Source organism: Petromyzon marinus, chromosome 6, assembly GCF_048934315.1.
Source record: "Petromyzon marinus isolate PM22_M1 ecotype Great Lakes invasive population chromosome 6, UKy_Petmar_22M1.pri1.0, whole genome shotgun sequence".
Classification (NCBI taxonomy): Eukaryota; Metazoa; Chordata; class Hyperoartia; order Petromyzontiformes; family Petromyzontidae; genus Petromyzon; species Petromyzon marinus.
This window is the reverse complement of record NC_133672.1, coordinates 4,546,768-4,567,643: the sequence shown is the minus strand read 5'-3', so window position 1 is coordinate 4,567,643 and position 20,876 is coordinate 4,546,768. Positions and strand designations below refer to the sequence as shown.

The 20,876-nt window shown below is 47.7% G+C and overlaps 1 protein-coding gene across 4 annotated transcripts in view; it reads left to right on the top strand.

Annotated features, from left to right (window-relative positions):
- Positions 1–20,876, top strand: part of LOC116939790 (inositol-tetrakisphosphate 1-kinase-like) — a 95,063-nt gene that overhangs the window by 21,889 nt on the left and 52,298 nt on the right. Inside the window, exons 1-2 of one of the 4 annotated variants that reach the window (XM_032948605.2) lie at positions 4,816–5,028; positions 6,385–6,866. In XM_032948605.2, the coding sequence (XP_032804496.1) occupies positions 6,679–6,866 (188 nt within the window). In that variant the 5' untranslated portion in view covers positions 4,816–5,028; positions 6,385–6,678. Of the gene's footprint in view, positions 1–4,815; positions 5,029–5,080; positions 6,204–6,384; positions 6,867–20,876 lie in introns of those variants that run through there. The other 3 variants (XM_032948608.2, XM_032948607.2, XM_032948606.2) reach the window with 3 other exon arrangements.

Sequence of the window (20,876 nt, the reverse complement as noted above, 5' to 3'; positions counted from 1 at the left end):
GGTTTTTTGTCGCGCACTACTCACCTGCTGAACCTGGTCACCTGAGTTTGACTCCCTGGCCTGGTCATGTGGTGAATGATATCTTCATCAGCCCTGGGATCTCTCTCCCTGCCTCCCACCATATTCACAAATCTGCACTAATCAGAGTGGCGAAGTAGGTCCAAATAACTTTCATGATCAACATGGTGTGTAAAGGGACTTCAGCAATGGATTGATGAAGGGCTTTGAATTATAATTTGCTTACCTATTCGGTGTATATTTTTGTTTATTCCGTGTCGGTACACGACATGTATGGGTGTTGCGCGTCCGAATTCTATTTGCTTTGGATTGCACACGACACTGCAGCAGCAGGGTATGGCTTTTTTTTAGCGAGCATTGCATTAGTGCTGCTGACGCTGCTGCTGCTCTGATGATTATGATCACAATGGGATAATTCATACGTTGCCAATCGTGTCCCGCTTTTAAAGCAAATTGTTCGTACATTTGGCATTCACGCCGTTCCTATAGCACAAGGGCTTCAGATACGCTCTGTATTACATACGAGTATGGTCTGGCAGTAGAGGGCGATGTTGTTACGTGGTTTTCCGTACTTAGATAATTTATTCGGTAAATTTGGACAGTGACGTCGCCGCCACCACACGTGGCCAACTCCCTTTTTGGAATACGGCAACGTCACTAAATCTTTAACGTTCAATGTGAGGCAGACGGCACGTGTCTGCGCGTAATGCACATGCAGTATTAACCAGGGCAGCCACCGGAATCTCACCAAAAACCTCTGCAACAAGCGGCACGTGCGTTACAGCTTCGGCTGTAGTCACCGCAATCAAGAAAGCAGTTACCGTGGATCAAACATGCTAATCCAAACTATTTTCAGTACGTTGTGAATTTTACTGCTAATTTAAAATGCACGGCTATAAAATAGATGGCTTTCATTAATTGAATGTCTTATCAATATTTAACATTGATGTGTTATGCACTCATGTGCACCATGTTCAAAGTAGTGAGCAGCAGAGGGCAGGGCAGCCAAATCCATTGTGGTACTGTACTTCTATGCATCTACATCTATGCTCCCCGCCATCATCAACCCCCACTGAACCAGTGTGATAGAAGCATTAGGGCCTCTCATCCAGCTTTGGATTTGCAAAGAGGGCAGTACGTGGTCACGTGCCAATGTGCAGCATATCGTTTTTATATTCTCCTTTCAATCCTTGCAAGTTGATTGTTTTACTTCTTTGAACATATGCACATTTCCCATGGTATTTCCTTTGTGAAAGTTATTGCTACATTATGTTGTCTCAATGAAATCTGGGCTGTCACATCATGTGACCCACAACACCAGTTCCACATTCCACCCCTAGGGTGCGCGCTTCTGCTTGTACAAGAGAATGCCGAGTTTATAAAATGCTTTCAAATGCGTTTCTAATTATCAAGAGGAGAAACGACCACCTTTTTAAACACGGAATGTGTCCCTTGTTTATTGCAACATAAATACATGTATTGCTAAATAAAACATGCAAAAAAAATGTGGCCTTGAGCAGGATAAATGTCATCGAATGTGAAATATTTTGGATCCATCATTTCGAATTTCCAACCGCGTCTTTGTACGAATGAACAATAGTTGCTCGAGCAAACGGCATTACATTGGAAACCCAGTCTCTGACTTTGCCTATCTCATTTCCCATTCATTAGCCAGCATCTTCTCCTCTCGCCGCGTCTTCCCAACACAGCCGAACTACAACACCCACCCACTACTCACTGATCCATCCGGTTGCTTCCTCTCATTCCTCCAGCGTCTCACCACACTTTGATCGCATTCCCCGCTCGCTATTGCCGATTTATACCCAGAGCCGAGCCAAACCCAATTTATCATATCCCCCTCTCCCCACCGCCCCGCAACATTTTACTCTCCTAGGCTTCTAACCCTGTCCTTTCTCGCCCACGCCTTCCCAGCCTAGCCAAGCCATCATCATCTTTGTTATTCACCTCACCCTCCCTCCTCTCTTCCCCGTGTATCCCCAACCCAAATCTCAGAGCGCTGTTCACCCCGTGACCCCTTGTCCCTTCTGGCGCATTCCATGCTCACTCACTAGGATTTCCCTCCTCAGGCCAACACAACACAGCTTCTGCGCCCATACCAGCCTAATTGTCCACTCGCAAGCTTCACCCCCCACCCCGGCTCCATTCTCTCACCTCCATGTCTGCCTCTCCTATCCCTCCTGTGCATTCCCTACCCACCACCCTCTGCTCCTCTCTCCACTCCCATTTTCCCCTTGCTCTGCCCCTTCTTTCCCCTACCTTCTCCCTGAACCCCATCTCCCTCCAACATCCCTCCCTCTTCTCTCATCGCCGTTCTATCATCTGCTCCTCCTCCTGCTGCTGCTGCTGCCTGTTTTGATCCTCTCTCGCCCCGTCTCCCTCTGCCCTTTCCCCCCCCCCTTCTCATCTTCCCTCTCTTACCTGTCCCTCCCCACATCCTCGACTCTCACCGCTGCCCCTTCCTCCCACTTCTACAATCCCCTTCCTCCCACTTCTACAATCCCCTTCCTCCCACTCCTACAATCCCCTTCCTCCCACCCCTACAATCCCCTTCCTCCCACTTCTACAATCCCCTTCCTCCCACTTCTACAATCCCCTTCCTCCCACTTTTACAATCCCCTTCCTCCCACTCCTACAATCCCCTTCCTCCCACTCCTACAATCCCCTTCCTCCCACTTTTACAATCCCCTTCCTCCCACTCCTACAATCCCCTTCCTCCCACTTCTACAATCCCCTTCCTCCCACTTCTACAATCCCCTTCCTCCCACTTCTACAATCCCCTTCCTCCCACTTCTACAATCCCCTTCCTCCCACTTCTACAATCCCCTTCCTCCCACTCCTACAATCCCCTTCCTCCCACTCCTACAATCCCCTTCCTCCCACTTCTACAATCCCCTTCCTCCCACTCCTACAATCCCCTTCCTCCCACTCCTACAATCCCCTTCCTCCCACTTCTACAATCCCCTTCCTCCCACTCCTACAATCCCCTTCCTCCCACTCCTACAATCCCCTTCCTCCCACTTCTACAATCCCCTTCCTCCCACTCCTACAATCCCCTTCCTCCCACTTCTACAATCCCCTTCCTCCCACTTCTACAATCCCCTTCCTCCCACTCCTACAATCCCCTTCCTCCCACTCCTACAATCCCCATCCTCCCACTTCTACAATCCCCTTCCTCCCACTTCTACAATCCCCTTCCTCCCACTCCTACAATCCCCTTCCTCCCACTCCTACAATCCCCTTCCTCCCACTCCTACAATCCCCTTCCTCCCACTTCTACAATCCCCTTCCTCCCACTCCTACAATCCCCTTCCTCCCACTCCTACAATCCCCTTCCTCTCACTCCTACAATCCCCTTCCTCCCACTTCTACAATCCCCTTCCTCCCACTCCTACAATCCCCTTCCTCCCACTCCTACAATCCCCTTCCTCCCACTCCTACAATCCCCTTCCTCCCACTCCTACAATCCCCTTCCTCCCACTCCTACAATCCCCTTCCTCCCACTTCTACAATCCCCTTCCTCCCACTCCTACAATCCCCTTCCTCCCACTCCTACAATCCCCTTCCTCCCACTTCTACAATCCCCTTCCTCCCACTCCTACAATCCCCTTCCTCCCACTTCTACAATCCCCTTCCTCCCACTTCTACAATCCCCTTCCTCCCACTCCTACAATCCCCTTCCTCCCACTTCTACAATCCCCTTCCTCCCACTCCTACAATCCCCTTCCTCCCACTCCTACAATCCCCTTCCTCCCACTCCTACAATCCCCTTCCTCCCACTTCTACAATCCCCTTCCTCCCACTCCTACAATCCCCTTCCTCCCACTTCTACAATCCCCTTCCTCCCACTCCTACAATCCCCTTCCTCCCACTTCTACAATCCCCTTCCTCCCACTCCTCCAATATTCCCTTTCTGCCCCCCCTCATCTTAATCCCCTCCTCTCCCCCTAACCTCACCCCCCCCCCCCCCATTTAACTCTTCTCACCTCTTCCCCTCCCACCCCCCGACACTTCTCGGCCACCCTCCCTTTGCCCCCCTCCCTTTGCCCCCCCTCTATTTGCCCCCCTCCCTTTGCCCCCCCTCCATTTGCCCCCCCCTCCCTTTGCCCCCCTCCCTTTGCCCCCCCTCCATTTGCCCCCCCTTTGCCCCACTTTGCCCCCCTTTGTCCCCCCTCCTTTTGCCCCCCTCCCTTTGCCCCCCCTCCCTTTGCCCCCCTCCATTTGCCCCCCCTTTGCCCCCCCCTTTGCCCCCCCCCCTTTGCCCGCCCTCCATTTGCCCCCCCTCCCTTTGCCCCCCCTTTGCCCCCATCCCTTTGCCCCCCTCCCTTTGCCCCCCTTCCCTTTGCCCCCCTCCCTTTGCCCCCCCTCCCTTTGCCCCTCCCCCTTTACCTCACCCCTCCCTTTGCCCCCCCTCCCTTTGCCCCCCCTTTGCCCCCCTCCCTTTGCCCCCCTCCCTTTGCCCCCGTCCCTTTGCCCCTCCCCCTTTACCTCACCCCTCCCTTTGCCTCCCCCCACCTCCCACCCCCCTTTGCCCCCCTCCCTTTGCCCCCCTCCCTTTGCCCCCCTCCCTTTGCCCCCCTCCCTTTGCCCCCCTCCCTTTGCCCCTCCCCCTTTACCTCACCCCTCCCTTTGCCTCCCCCCACCTCCCACCCCCCACCTCCCACTTCTCCAACCCCCCCCTCCTCTTGATCCCCTCCTCTCCCCCTACCCCCCCCACGATTTGCCTCTCCCCCACCCCCCCGACCCTTCTCGCCCCCCCCCCCTGCCGGCCCCGCCCTGTGTAGGCGGAAGCGCCGCGGGGCCGCCGTTTCGCTAAGGCGTGCACCGTCGCCACAGCGTCCCACACTCGCCACTCACCACCGCCACTCGCCACTCACCACCGCCACTCACCACCACCACACGCTACCACACGCCACCACCACCACCACTTACTCCTCGCTCCTACAGCAGCAGCGAGCAGCAGCCACAGCTCAGCGCCGTTGCCACGCCAGGGTAAATGCGCTTCGCCCGCTGCTTACGCACTTTGCCTTTGCTCGCACGCACACACTACACACGTACACACACACCACACGTACACACACGTACACACACCACACCACACACCACACTACACACGTACACACACCACACGTACACACACGTACACACACCACACACACCACACACGTACACACACACCACACTACACACGTACACACACACCACACGTACACACACACTACACACACACATCACACACACACCACACACACACACTACACACCACACACTACACACCACACACTACACACCACACACCACACACACTACACCCCACACACCACACAGACACTACACCACACACACTACACCACACACACTACCCCCACACACACTACACCCCACACACACACACTACACCACACACACTACACCCCACACACACTACACCCCACACACACTACACCACACACACTACACCACACACACTACACCCCACACACACACATACACCCCACACACACTACACCCCACACACACACCACACACACACTACCCCCACACACACTACACCCCACACACACACATACACCCCACACACACTACACCACACACACTACACCCCACACACACTACACCCCACACACACTACACCACACACACTACACCACACACACTACACCCCACACACACACATACACCCCACACACACTACACCCCACACACACACCACACACACACTACACACACACTACACCCCACACCACACACACTACACCCCACACACACACATACACCCCACACACACACTACACCTCACACACACACTACACCACACACACTACACCCCACACACACACTACACCACACACACTACACACCACACACACTACACACCACACACTACACACCACACTACACCACACACACCACACACACACACTACACCACACACACTACACCACACACACTACACACCACACACACTACACACCACACACTACACACCACACTACACCACACACACCACACACACACACTACACCACACCACACTACACCACACACACACACTACACCACACTACACCACACGCGGCATCGCCACCGCCGCACAAACCTCGCGCCACCCCAAGGCGAGCCCGCGGAGCCGCCACGCCGCTTGGCCCACCGCTTGGCCCACCGCACTGTACGCGTGCGTGCTACGACTCTCCGCTGTTGTAACGCCGATCCATCATCATCCATCATCATCATCCATCATCATCATCCATCATCATCGTCGTCGTTCTGATCTAGCGACTCGTCGTCGGCCGTGTACTTTGTGCGAAAGCGTCTCGACCGTGCTCCTCTGTGCCCGCCCGCCCGCCCAGGTTTGACACCCGGGACGTGTTCGTGGTTGGTGGTGGCGGGCGGTCGGTGGAGGATTCGGCCGGGAGGAGAGCCCCAGACACCAACCCACCCACCCAGCCACCTACCTACCTACAACGAACGAAGGGGAAGAGTTAGCGCCCGTGTCCAAGGCCCCTTCTTGCCCACGGCAGGGTCCCCTTGACTGCAGGGGGTGGTGGGTTGGGGGTGTTGGGTGAGGGCGGCGTGCCCGCTACGGAGTGTGTCGGTGAGGGGGCGAGCAGGTCCCGGGGGAGAGTCGAGAGAAGCCGCCGGCTATGGGGAAGATGCAGGGGTTGGCACCTTCAGGGGTGGCCGTGAGCACTGCCCTTGACCACCAACAGCAGCTGCAACAGCAGCAGCTGCAACAGCAGCAGCAGCAGCTACAGCAGCCTGTGGTTGGATACTGGCTGAGCGACAAGAAGAGGAAAAAGTTGAACTTTCACGTCTTCGCCGAGCTGTGCAGGTGAGGAGGAGGAGGAGGGGTGGGGGTCTACGTTGTGTTTGTGTGTCAACTCCGTGGTTCATCAGTGTGTGTAGGGTGCGTCTCATCCGGCGCTGGCTTTCATGCTTTTTTTCCCTCTTCTGTTGTGTGACTCGCATGGAGTCACAACACATGGGGGTGTCTCATCTTGTGTGTGTGTGTCTTGTGTCTCATCTTGTGTGTGTGTGTGTGTCTTGTGTCTCATCTTGTGTGTGTGTGTCTTGTGTCTCATCTTGTGTGTGTGTCTTGTGTCTCATCTTGTGTGTGTGTGTCTTGTGTCTCATCTTGTGTGCGTGTGTATGTCTTGTGTCTCATCTTGTGTGTGTGTGTCTTGTGTCTCATCTTGTGTGTGTGTGTGTGTCTTGTGTCTCATCTTGTGTGTGTGTGTCTTGTGTCTCATCTTGTGTGTGTGTGTCTTGTGTCTCATCTTGTGTGTGTGTGTCTTGTGTCTCATCTTGTGTGTGTGTGTCTCATCTTGTGTGTGTGTGTCTTGTGTCTCATCTTGTGTGTGTGTGTCTTGTGTCTCATCTTGTCTGTGTGTGTGTGTGTCTTGTGTCTCATCTTGTGTGTGTGTGTCTTGTGTCTCATCTTGTGTGTGTGTGTCTTGTGTCTCATCTTCTGTGTGTGTGTCTTGTGTCTCATCTTGTCTGTGTGTGTGTCTTGTGTCTCATCTTGTGTGTGTGTGTCTTGTGTCTCATCTTGTGTGTGTGTCTTGTGTCTCATCTTGTGTGTGTGTCTTGTGTCTCATCTTGTGTGTGTGTCTTGTGTCTCATCTTGTGTGTGTGTGTCTTGTGTCTCATCTTGTGTGTGTGTGTGTCTTGTGTCTCATCTTGTGTGTGTGTATGTCTTGTGTCTCATCTTGTGTGGGTGTGTCTTGTGTCTCATCTTGTGTGTGTGTGTCTTGTGTCTCATCTTGTGTGGGTGTGTCTTGTGTCTCATCTTGTGTGCGTGTGTATGTCTTGTGTCTCATCTTGTGTGTGTGTCTTGTGTCTCATCTTGTGTGTGTGTGTCTTGTGTCTCATCTTGTGTGTGTGTCTTGTGTCTCATCTTCTGTGTGTGTGTGTCTTGTGTCTCATCTTGTGTGTGTGTCTTGTGTCTCATCTTGTGTGTGTGTCTTGTCTCATCTTGTGTGTGTGTCTTGTGTCTCATCTTGTGTGTGTGTGTGTGTCTTGTGTCTCATCTTGTGTGTGTGTCTTGTGTCTCATCTTGTGTGTGTGTGTCTTGTGTCTCATCTTGTGTGTGTCTTGTGTCTCATCTTGTGTGTGTGTGTCTTGTGTCTCATCTTGTGTGTGTGTGTCTTGTGTCTTATCTTGTGTGTGTGTGTGTCTTGTGTCTCATCTTGTGTGTGTGTGTGTGTCTTGTGTCTCATCTTGTGTGTGTGTCTTGTGTCTCATCTTGTGTGTGTGTCTTGTGTGTGTGTCTTGTGTCTCATCTTGTGTGTGTGTGTCTTGTGTCTCATCTTGTGTGTGTGTCTTGTGTGTGTGTCTTGTGTCTCATCTTGTGTGTGTGTCTTGTGTGTGTGTGTCTTGTGTCTCATCTTGTGTGTGTGTCTTGTGTCTCATCTTGTGTGTGTGTCTTGTGTCTTGTGTCTCATCTTGTGTGTGTGTGTCTTGTGTCTCATCTTGTGTGTGTGTCTTGTGTCTCATCTTGTGTGTGTGTCTTGTGTCTCATCTTGTGTGTGTGTGTGTCTTGTGTCTCATCTTGTGTGTGTGTGTGTCTTGTGTCTCATCTTGTCTGTGTGTGTGTATTGTGTCTCATCTTGTGTGTCTTGTGTCTTGTGTCTCATCTTGTGTGTGTGTGTGTGTCTTGTGTGTGTGTATGTCTTGTGTCTCATCTTGTGTGTGTGTCTTGTGTCTCATCTTGTGTGTGTGTCTTGTGTCTCATCTTGTGTGTGTGTGTCTTGTGTCTTGTGTCTCATCTTGTGTGTGTGTGTCTTGTGTCTCATCTTGTGTGTGTGTGTCTTGTGTCTCATCTTGTGTGTGTGTGTCTTGTGTCTCATCTTGTGTGTCTTATGTCTTGTGTGTGTGTGTGTCTTGTGTCTCATCTTGTGTGTCTTGTGTCTCATCTTGTGTGTGTGTATGTCTTGTGTCTCATCTTGTGTGTGTGTCTTGTGTCTCATCTTGTGTGTGTGTCTTGTGTCTCATCTTGTGTGTGTGTGTCTTGTGTCTCATCTTGTGTGTGTGTGTGTCTTGTGTCTTGTGTCTCATCTTGTGTGTCTTGTGTCTCATCTTGTGTGTGTGTCTTGTGTCTTGTGTCTCATCTTGTGTGTGTGTGACTTGTCTCATCTTGTGTGTGTGTCTTGTGTCTCATCTTGTGTGTGTCTTGTCTCATCTTGTGTGTGTGTGTCTTGTGTCTCATCTTGTGTGTGTGTGTGTCTTGTGTCTCATCTAGTGTGTGTGTGTGTGTCTTGTGTCTCATCTTGTGTGTGTCTTGTGTCTCATCTTGTGTGTGTGTGTCTTGTGTCTCATCTTGTGTGTGTGTCTTGTGTCTCATCTTGTGTGTGTGTGTGTCTTGCGTCTCATCTTGTGTGTGTGTGTCTTGTGTCTCATCTTGTGTGTGTGTGTCTTGTGTCTCATCTTGTGTGTGTGTCTTGTGTCTCATCTTGTGTATGTGTGTGTCTTGTGTCTCATCTTGTGTGTGTGTCTTGTGTGTCTTGTGTCTTGTGTCTCATCTTGTGTGTGTGTGTCTTGTGTCTTGTGTGTGTGTCTTGTGTCTCATCTTGTGTGTGTGTGTCTTGTGTCTCATCTAGTATGTGTGTGTGTCTTGTGTCTCATCTAGTATGTGTGTGTGTCTTGTGTCTCATCTTGTGTGTGTGTCTTGTGTCTCATCTTGTGTGTGTGTCTTGTGTCTCATCTTGTGTGTGTGTCTTGTGTCTTGTGTCTCATCTTGTGTGTGTGTCTTGTGTGTGTGTGTCTTGTGTCTCATCTTGTCTGTGTGTGTCTTGTGTCTCATCTTGTGTGTGTGTCTTGTGTCTTGTGTCTCATCTTGTGTGTGTGTCTTGTGTCTCATCTTGTGTGTGTGTCTTGTGTCTCATCTTGTGTGTGTGTCTTGTGTCTCATCTTGTGTGTGTGTCTTGTGTCTCATCTTGTGTGTGTGTGTCTTGTGTCTCATCTTGTGTGTGTGTGTCTTGTGTCTCATCTTGTCTGTGTGTGTGTGTGTGTGTCTTGTGTCTCATCTTGTGTGTGTGTGTGACTTGTGTCTCATCTTGTGTGTGTGTGTGTCTTGTGTCTCATCTTGTGTGTGTCTTGTGTCTCATCTTGTGTGTGTGTGTCTTGTGTCTCATCTTGTGTGTGTCTTGTGTCTCATTTTGTGTGTGTGTGTCTTGTGTCTCATCTTGTGTGTGTGTGTGTGTGTCTCACGTCTCATCTTGTGTGTGTGTGTCTTGTGTCTCATCTTGTGTGTGTGTGTGTGTCTTGTGTCTCATCTTGTGTGTGTGTCTTGTGTCTCATCTTGTGTGTGTGTGTCTTGTGTCTCATCTTGTGTGTGTGTGTCTTGTGTCTTGTGTCTCATCTTGTGTGTGTGTCTTGTGTCTCATCTTGTGTGTGTGTGTGTCTTGTGTCTCATCTTGTGTGTGTCTTGTGTCTCATCTTGTGTGTGTCTCACGTCTCATCTTGTGTGTGTGTGTCTAGTGTCTCATCTTGTGTGTGTGTCTTGTGTCTCATCTTGTGTGTGTGTGTCTTGTGTCTCATCTGGTGTGTGTGTGTCTTGTGTCTCATCTTGTGTGTGTGTCTTGTGTCTCATCTTGTGTGTGTATTGTGTCTCATCTTGAGTGTGTGTGTATTGTGTCTCATCTTGAGTGTGTGTGTCTTGTGTCTCATCTTGTGTGTGTCTTGTGTCTCATCTTGTGTGTGTCTTGTGTCTTGTGTCTCATCTTGTGTGTGTGTGTCTTGTGTCTCATCTTGTGTGTGTGTCTTGTGTCTCATCTTGTGTGTGTGTCTTGTGTCTCATCTTGTGTGTGTGTGTCTTGTGTCTCATCTTGTGTGTGTGTGTCTTGTGTCTCACAAGACACACACACACACCCGCAGTCAAAATGCAAACAAAAAACATACTATGATAATATATGATGATTGCTTGTGTTGCAGTCGAAACGTCGTGAGAATTTTATTGACTTCTATTTGAATTATTTTATTGTTTCCCTTCTACGTGACTTTACCGAAAGCACCAAGAATAATATATGATGCATTGTCCTTGAAACTGATTGGTCCACGCCAAGGGACGGCTTTCTTTTGAGCCTCGTCCCAATTGGTGCTCGACCAGATGACTTTGTTTGTCGTCCCTTAACTTTGACGAGAGAGAGAGAGACGCCTTATTCACATTGCGTGTTGAGAGAGAGAGACGCCTTATTCACATTGCGAGTTGACGAGAGAGAGAGAGAGAGACGCCTTATTCACATTGCGAGTTGACGAGAGAGAGAGAGAGACGCCTTATTCACATTGCGAGTTGACGAGAGAGAGAGAGACGCCTTATTCACATTGCGAGTTGACGAGAGAGAGAGAGAGACGCCTTATTCACATTGCGTGTTGAGAGAGAGAGACGCCTTATTCACATTGCGAGTTGACGAGAGAGAGAGAGACGCCTTATTCACATTGCGAGTTGACAAGAGAGAGAGACGCCTTATTCACATTGCGTGTTGAGAGAGAGAGACGCCTTATTCACATTGCGAGTTGACAAGAGAGAGAGACGCCTTATTCGCATTGCGTGTTGAGAGAGAGAGACGCCTTATTCACATTGCGAGTTGACAAGAGAGAGAGAGACGCCTTATTCACATTGCGTGTTGAGAGAGAGAGAGACGCCTTATTCACATTGTGTGTTGACAAGAGAGAGAGAGACGCCTTATTCACATTGCGAGTTGACAAGAGAGAGAGACGCCTTATTCACATTGCGTGTTGAGAGAGAGAGAGACGCCTTATTCACATTGCGAGTTGACGAGAGAGAGAGAGACGCCTTATTCACATTGCGAGTTGACAAGAGAGAGAGACGCCTTATTCACATTGCGTGTTGACGAGAGAGAGAGACGCCTTATTCACATTGCCAGTTGAGAGAGAGACGCCTTATTCACATTGCGAGTTGACGAGAGAGAAAGAGAGACGCCTTATTCACATTGCGTGTTGAGAGAGAGAGAGAGACGCCTTATTCACATTGCGTGTTGACGAGAGAGAGAGACGCCTTATTCACATTGCGAGTTGACGAGAGAGAAAGAGAGACGCCTTATTCACATTGCGAGTTGAGAGAGAGAGACGCCTTATTCACATTGCGTGTTGAGAGAGAGAGAGACGCCTTATTCACATTGCGAGTTGACAAGAGAGAGAGAGAGAGAGACGCCTTATTCACATTGCGTGTTGAGAGAGAGAGAAACGCCTTATTCACATTGCGAGTTGACGAGAGAGAGAGACGCCTTATTCACATTGCGAGTTGACGAGAGAGAGAGAGAGACGCCTTATTCACATTGCGAGTTGACGAGAGAGAGAGAGACGCCTTATTCACATTGCGAGTTGACGAGAGAGAGAGAGACGCCTTATTCACATTGCGTGTTGAGAGAGAGAGACGCCTTATTCACATTGCGAGTTGACAAGAGAGAGAGACGCCTTATTCGCATTGCGTGTTGAGAGAGAGAGACGCCTTATTCACATTGCGAGTTGACGAGAGAGAGAGACGCCTTATTCACATTGCGAGTTGACGAGAGAGAGACGCCTTATTCACATTGCGTGTTGACAAGAGAGAGAGACGCCTTATTCACATTGCGTGTTGACGAGAGAGAGAGAGACGCCTTATTCACATTGCGTGTTGAGAGAGAGAGACGCCTTATTCACATTGCGAGTTGACGAGAGAGAGAGACGCCTTATTCACATTGCGAGTTGACGAGAGAGAGAGAGACGCCTTATTCACATTGCGAGTTGACAAGAGAGAGAGACGCCTTATTCACATTGCGTGTTGAGAGAGAGAGACGCCTTATTCACATTGCGAGTTGACAAGAGAGAGAGACGCCTTATTCGCATTGCGTGTTGAGAGAGAGAGACGCCTTATTCACATTGCGAGTTGACAAGAGAGAGAGAGACGCCTTATTCACATTGCGTGTTGAGAGAGAGAGAGAGACGCCTTATTCACATTGCGAGTTGACGAGAGAGAGAGACACCTTATTCACATTGCGTGTTGACAAGAGAGAGAGAGACGCCTTATTCACATTGCGTGTTGACGAGAGAGAGAGACGCCTTATTCACATTGCGTGTTGACGAGAGAGAGAGACGCCTTATTCACATTGCGAGTTGACGAGAGAGAGAGAGACGCCTTATTCACATTGCGAGTTGAGAGAGAGAGAGACGCCTTATTCACATTGCGTGTTGAGAGGGAGAGAGACGCCTTATTCACATTGCGAGTTGACGAGAGAGAGAGAGAGACGCCTTATTCACATTGCGAGTTGACGAGAGAGAAAGAGAGACGCCTTATTCACATTGCGTGTTGACGAGAGAGAGAGACGCCTTATTCACATTGCGAGTTGACGAGAGAGAGAGAGAGACGCCTTATTCACATTGCCAGTTGAGAGAGAGACGCCTTATTCACATTGCGAGTTGACGAGAGAGAAAGAGAGACGCCTTATTCACATTGCGTGTTGAGAGAGAGAGAGAGACGCCTTATTCACATTGCGAGTTGACAAGAGAGAGAGACGCCTTATTCACATTGCGTGTTGACGAGAGAGAGAGACGCCTTATTCACATTGCGTGTTGAGAGAGAGAGACGCCTTATTCACATTGCGAGTTGACGAGAGAGAGAGAGAGACGCCTTATTCACATTGCGAGTTGAGAGAGAGAGAGACGCCTTATTCACATTGCGTGTTGAGAGGGAGAGAGACGCCTTATTCACATTGCGAGTTGACGAGAGAGAGAGAGACGCCTTATTCACATTGCGAGTTGACGAGAGAGAAAGAGAGACGCCTTATTCACATTGCGTGTTGACGAGAGAGACGCCTTATTCACATTGTGTGTTGACAAGAGAGAGAGAGAGACGCCTTATTCACATTGCGAGTTGACGAGAGAGAGAGAGAGACGCCTTATTCACATTGCCAGTTGAGAGAGAGACGCCTTATTCACATTGCGAGTTGACGAGAGAGAAAGAGAGACGCCTTATTCACATTGCGTGTTGAGAGAGAGAGAGAGACGCCTTATTCACATTGCGTGTTGACAAGAGAGAGAGACGCCTTATTCACATTGCGAGTTGACGAGAGAGAGAGACGCCTTATTCACATTGCGTGTTGACGAGAGAGAGAGACGCCTTATTCACATTGCGAGTTGACGAGAGAGAAAGAGAGACGCCTTATTCACATTGCGAGTTGAGAGAGAGAGACGCCTTATTCACATTGCGTGTTGAGAGAGAGAGAGACGCCTTATTCACATTGCGAGTTGACAAGAGAGAGAGAAAGAGAGACGCCTTATTCACATTGCGAGTTGAGAGAGAGAGACGCCTTATTCACATTGCGTGTTGAGAGAGAGAGAGACGCCTTATTCACATTGCGAGTTGACAAGAGAGAGAGAGAGAGAGACGCCTTATTCACATTGCGAGTTGACGAGAGAGAGAGACGCCTTATTCACATTGCGAGTTGACGAGAGAGAGAGACGCCTTATTCACATTGCGAGTTGACACGAGAGAGAGAGAGACGCCTTATTCACATTGCGTGTTGACGAGAGAGAGACGCCTTATTCACATTGTGTGTTGACAAGAGAGAGAGAGACGCCTTATTCACATTGCGAGTTGAGAGAGAGAGAGACGCCTTATTTACATTGCGAGTTGAGAGAGAGAGAGACGCCTTATTCACATTGCGAGTTGAGAGAGAGACGCCTTATTCACATTGCGAGTTGACGAGAGAGAGACGCCTTATTCACATTGCGAGTTGAGAGAGAGAGACGCCTTATTCACATTGCGTGTTGAGAGAGAGAGACGCCTTATTCACATTGCGAGTTGCCAAGAGAGACGCCTTATTCACATTGCGTGTTGAGAGAGAGAGAGAAACGCCTTATTCACATTGCGAGTTGACGAGAGAGAGAGACGCCTTATTCACATTGCGAGTTGATGAGAGAGACGCCTTATTCACATTGCGAGTTGACGAGAGAGAGACGCCTTATTCACATTGCGAGTTGACGAGAGAGAAAGAGAGAGACGCCTTATTCACATTGCGAGTTGACGAGAGAGAGAAACGCCTTATTCACATTGTGTGTTGAGAGAGAGAGAGACGCCTTATTCACATTGCGAGTTGACGAGAGAGAGAGAGAGACACCTTATTCACATTGCGTGTTGACAAGAGAGAGAGAGAGAGACGCCTTATTCACATTGCGTGTTTGGTGTCCGTGACAATCTGTCACGACGACGCCGCCGCCTTTGATTGATGGTCGCTTAGAGTACTCAGACCAGTATTGTGACCGCTTTAGTTCATTCAGTTCGTGCCTTTCGTGAAATTAAATTTTTGAAGTCAAGTTTCAGTTCAATATTCACTGCGTGATAGATTTAAAACACTGTGATGGAGCATTACCACGTGATACCATCAAAATATGAAACTTGCTCTATACATTCTAACGCAAGGATGAGAACTTAAAAGATATGAATTGCTTCCAACATGTATTTATTAAAATGTTTTCATTGAAATGGAACAATCAAACATAGAACAATTGTTAAGCTAAATAAAGTTCGAATAAAAAACACAATTCCAATGAGAAAGTAATTAGGACTCTTCAAATCGCGAAAAAAATCTCAGCCTTTGCGATTTGCTAATCGCATTGTTTCAAATTGAGATTTCCCTTTGAAATCGATTAATCGTTCATGAATGTACTTGGTGTACATGCGTGAAGCAGATTTCAATTTCGCACAAGGCGAGGGTTTATTTTCTGACACCCCCTCCCCGCCCGCTGATTAAACAATTCGGGGCTTGACCGTGATGATGCCGCTAGTGATGATCGTGATGATGCCAATAAAGCACGCAGATGCAAACTGAATGGCATTCGGGGGCATACAACGACTGGGCAGCGCACAGTAAATAGTAACTCTGCTGTTAGATTCAAAGGTAGCGACATGAGAAGGCTTTCCGTGTAGGAGATGGTGCAGAGCGAAAAAAAAATCGTGGCGAGATGGCTGGTGGCACGGTCTTGGCCTGGTGGGGTGCACGTGCAACTTGATGAATTGTTTTCAGTGGCAGGCAAATTCTTACGCAATGGGCTTGCAGATTCAATTAATTATTAATTCCCTATCGGAGTTGGTTTTAGTACCGTGATGGGACACGCGAATTGAATGCGGGTGCGGTAGTAGTTAGGTCATGCCATATTGCGTTTTCGTAAATATTTAGGGCCTGCCTTTTTTTTGCAGTGTTTGTGGTTTTCCATTTGCTTGGGGGGGGGGGGTATTGGGGGTTGGGATTTCGTAGCACGCAGCTGCCTTTAAAAGAGACAGAGATAGAGAGGGAGACAGAGGAGAGCCTTAGATGCGAGCAAGTATCATTGGACGATGAATAAACGGGAGAGTTTAAATGTGTTTTTTTTAAAGGTGTTACATTGGCTGCCAATGCTGTGGCAAATGTCAGGTTTTTGTTGGCACGGCAACCCACAGCCGATGTGGGCACGACTGTACGGGCGTAGATTGTGGTGGGGTGATTTATTTTGCGGCTTGCCAGTTTCTAGTCGTCGTCACCTGGGCATGCCACCGCTAAACTGTGCTGTGGGTCAGCATTGTCGGCTGATTCATCGAGCGAAGGACAGGGAACGCTTGAGTCTGTTGTGCGGTGATGCTCGCTTTCGCGAATGCGGACATTGGACTCGGAATATGTATGTAGAGTTGAGGAATCCGATGAGCTCTAAAGCGCTTTTATTCTCACAGACCTGCTGCCTCGATGCATATCCGTGGGAACGAGACCATGAATTATAATACAGTCCCGCACGCACAGTGTACAGAACTGCACCACATGTTAATTCCTGTTACTTACATTCGCTGGAGGAATGTTGGTTTATAAAGTGGACTCTGCTCAAAGGCCATAGCTAAATACATGAATGTGGTGCTGTTTCCAAGTGTCCGTCTTATAGAGGCGACATGATAGATCAAGTTAATTGATGGAAAATCGATTTTTTTAAAAATGTGGACGCTTTCGATGTATGTTTAGGAGTATTAGATTTCAATTGAGCTGAAGCGATGTTTGTATTTAGTGCACTGTAATTTGACCCATGCAGCCACTAGAGGCGCTAACATGATTTCGAGCCACATTGTATCCCAACTATTGTCATGGCTAAACGCCGCCAAGGCTAGGCGGATTGTATCTTTGTCCGCATATGAACTAAAACTCTTATTTAAAATCCCTCTGTGGCAGTGCCGGATTATCCTAGGAGCAAAAGTAGCTGTATATGTAGCTACGGGCCCCGCACTTTCAAGGGCCCCGCCGCGCTAAACGCTTTCAAGCTGTCAATTCCTGTTGAGTGATTCTGCACTGGCTCTATCACTATAGTACTATACCGCCTTCAACTTTTATGAGCGACTGGGTGTTTAAGGTTAGCGATTTGTCGTATTATCTGGCTGTATAGCAAATAAAAACATACAATTACTTTACTATGCGAGTAAAAAATTTGTGTTTTAATATTTACGTGTTTTTTCATATTTAGGGCCCCTTTATAACATGTGCTACAGGCCCCTGCACCAGCTTAATCCGGCACTGTTCTGTGGTCACCACACAAGAAAGAAAAAATATATATTCTAGAATAGCAGCTCACGAATCGTTGACAGTTCATCGGTTCACAAGGGTGGAATATTCTTACACATCTGATTTCCTTTGGTTTCTTTAAAAGTACACTGACTGAGCAGCTTGAGTAATTGATTTGTAAGGATCTCAGACTTTGCTACCTGGTGCTGATCAGTCGTTATTCTCAATCCACACTTTATATAGCTGTTCCTATCTCGGGGGAGTAAAGGTCTGTCCTGTGACACAGTACCCACCAACTCCCCAATGCAAACAGAGGGGCCTCCTTTTATCAGTGAGAATATTTACCCCTCGCTCCTTCCTGCCAGCCAGGTGGAGCAGAAGTCTAACCACAATACTTACGCCACGCGGTGGCTAGTTGTTAACTACCTCGCCTGGTATACAGGAGATCGTGGGTTCGATCCCGACCCTGACGCCTGCTGCTGTATATTTGGAATTTGCATGTTCTCCCCCGTTTTTTCCTCTCTACATTTAGAATCAACATGCATTTAGAATGAGTGGCTGCTATATATTTCCACGTGATAAGCCACTTCGTTGGGCAATCATTTGTGGCCAGGTCGCTTCTGAAAAAGATCTACATAGCCCAGTGAGCCTTGCCTGGTAAAATCATGAATAGATTTCTAGTGTTTTCCCTAACCCTTGTTGCCATTGCAGTATAATTACCCATGCTTTATTCCCCGACATGTCAATAGGCTTTTTTGACATTCCAACATGAAGCAACACGCTCATTTAAAATCCGAGAATTCGGAAGCTGTCGTATGTATATGGTAAAGTTGCATCACCTTGTGGAGCTTGAGTATAGCAACGCCGGCCTCCGAAGAGGATGTTATGCTGACTGTGCGTGGAGATTGCTTTGGTGGCTTTTGATACCCCATGCTCATGAGTGGTTGCGCCATTTAAGCATCCGTCCGCTGTGAGCAAGTCTTACCAAGTGTAAAATGGGCGTGCCTCATGCACTCTGCTTGTAAACAATCTGCATGCCACTTAATCGATCTGTCCACGTATTAAGGCGTCGTAATTAAAAAAGAATGTCCCTGTTTCATTGGAAAACAATGCAGGAGTAAGGATGAGAGGCGGTGGTTAACCCATTGCTATGAACTGGGCAAGTTGAGGTCAGTTCTTGGGGCTGAATAAAGTTAGTAGCAAGTGATATCTGAACCGATCCTAGATCACCCCCCCCCCCTTCCTTCTTTGGTAATCCACACTAACCAGCACCATAAAATATGGACAAACAATCCCTATGAATGACACGGGCAAGCCATTTGTGTCATCATGGGATTGACAAAGATGGATCATTGAAAGATGGCAACGACTTGTGGAGGCTTTAAGCAAGCATTCGATTGATAATTTCGGATTAAAAAGAAATACATTTGAATGGTGTTTTGTTTGCATTATAAAATTCTTAGAATGGATCCTGACGATGACGCATCGAGATAGTACACCTTTCCCAAAAAACGTCTGCTAGTCACGACTAAAATATTAAAACTGAAGTATGCAAAGGCACGTAATAAAGAAATTATATGTGAACATTTTGAAGTGAATGAAAAAAAGAAAATAATCTTGGATTTATTACAATTTGTTGGCTGCGTTTTATAAAGTATCATCTGATTAATTCAATTTATTTGTTGTGTGCTGTAATAGGGTGGTACAGCCATGCTGTCATATACGCCCACAAGACACTATTGATTTGCCAATTACGTGGACATGGCTGCATGCAAATTATCGCACAGCCATGATGGGTACATTTTGATCGCACTGGTCTCGCGGGATCTGTTCGATTCACCCTACGTAGAGTGCACAAAACGGGTCACTCACCGATTTACAGAATACTGCATTGTTTAAAGGTCCAGGAATAGTGACATTCTCCCGTGACATTCTGCCAGTGTGTAACGATTAACACCTCCCCAGCACCCTCCACAACATTTTTATAAATTATCACGATTTGCAAGTCGCAATGTGATATCAACATCAGATTCTTTGTTTGGTCTGGCTTTTACAGTCACGTGGGGGTTGTTCCTCATTTCTACAGTTTTCTTCGCTCTAACTGAGTTTTGGTGTGAGAAAGCTTTACTGACGGCCGAATACCTGTGGTGGTAGCACACATCTTAGCAGTATCCAACAATAAAACACACTTCGGGCTCTCCTTTACTGCAGTGACAGCAATGACTAAACTTGCTCAATTTAGAAACAGCGTTTGCTGGATTAAACTTTATTTCCTTCTAATATCCCATGCGTGTCACTAAGCTGCTTGCAGTGCTGGATAAATATAGTATGGCAGGCATTTTCCAAGTGATAAGCCTCATGTGGCCATGGGCCACATGAAATTAATTTGCAAGTCAGATGTGGCCCATGGACTATTGTTCTCCCACACCTAGCCGAATACAACAGCATATGTTAATATTTCCATAAACTCCTTCTGAGTGGAGATCTATTTTTGTGCTTGTCCTACATGGGTTTGATCTGGGTGCTCTGGTTTCCTCCCATACCTAAAGAAAGCATACACTTTATACAACTCGTATTGGTCAAAAACCATCTCGGTGCTGAAAAATTATCCCGCAAATCACTGAAATTGGTATTAGACAGCAGGAACATTGCCCAATACTGTGAAAACTTGGCAGGACCCCTTGAAGAAGAACCTTGAGACTCAGTGATGTTTTCCTGGGTACAGAAGTAAAATCATAATACTGTTTACATAATGTATTTTAAAGCGTACAATTCGACAGATGGATCATCAACGTGAGAATCAATTTAAATTGATGCTTCATTACAGCACCTAATGCTCTTGCCATAGATGACAAGCTTGCATTTTTAATATATTTAAATGATCACAGAATTACAGTTGTACATGTTAGTTGCCTTCAGGGTGTCGTTAGTTATAATGTGTGCACACAAAACACTAATATCAAGTGTCTCCAACCAAATGGGATTTGTTTGGGATGAGTTGACCCTTTGCTAGGATTTTCTTCTTGTTAAAAGGTGGAAGTGTTATTTGGCGGAGGTATAGTTTTGTGCTGAAATAAACATTTAATTGGTCAAATTAAGATCTATCTACATTGTAAAAATATATAATTATTTATATTCTTGGTTCTTTCGGTAAAGTCACGTAGAAGGGAAACAAACAATAAAATAATAAAAATATAAAACAATAATTGTATTGTTTTATATTTTTATTATTTTATTGTTTCCCTTCTACGTGACTTTACCGAAAGAACCAAGAATATGAATCCCTGCAGTCACGAAATCTTTAAATCAAAATATAATTATTTGTCCAT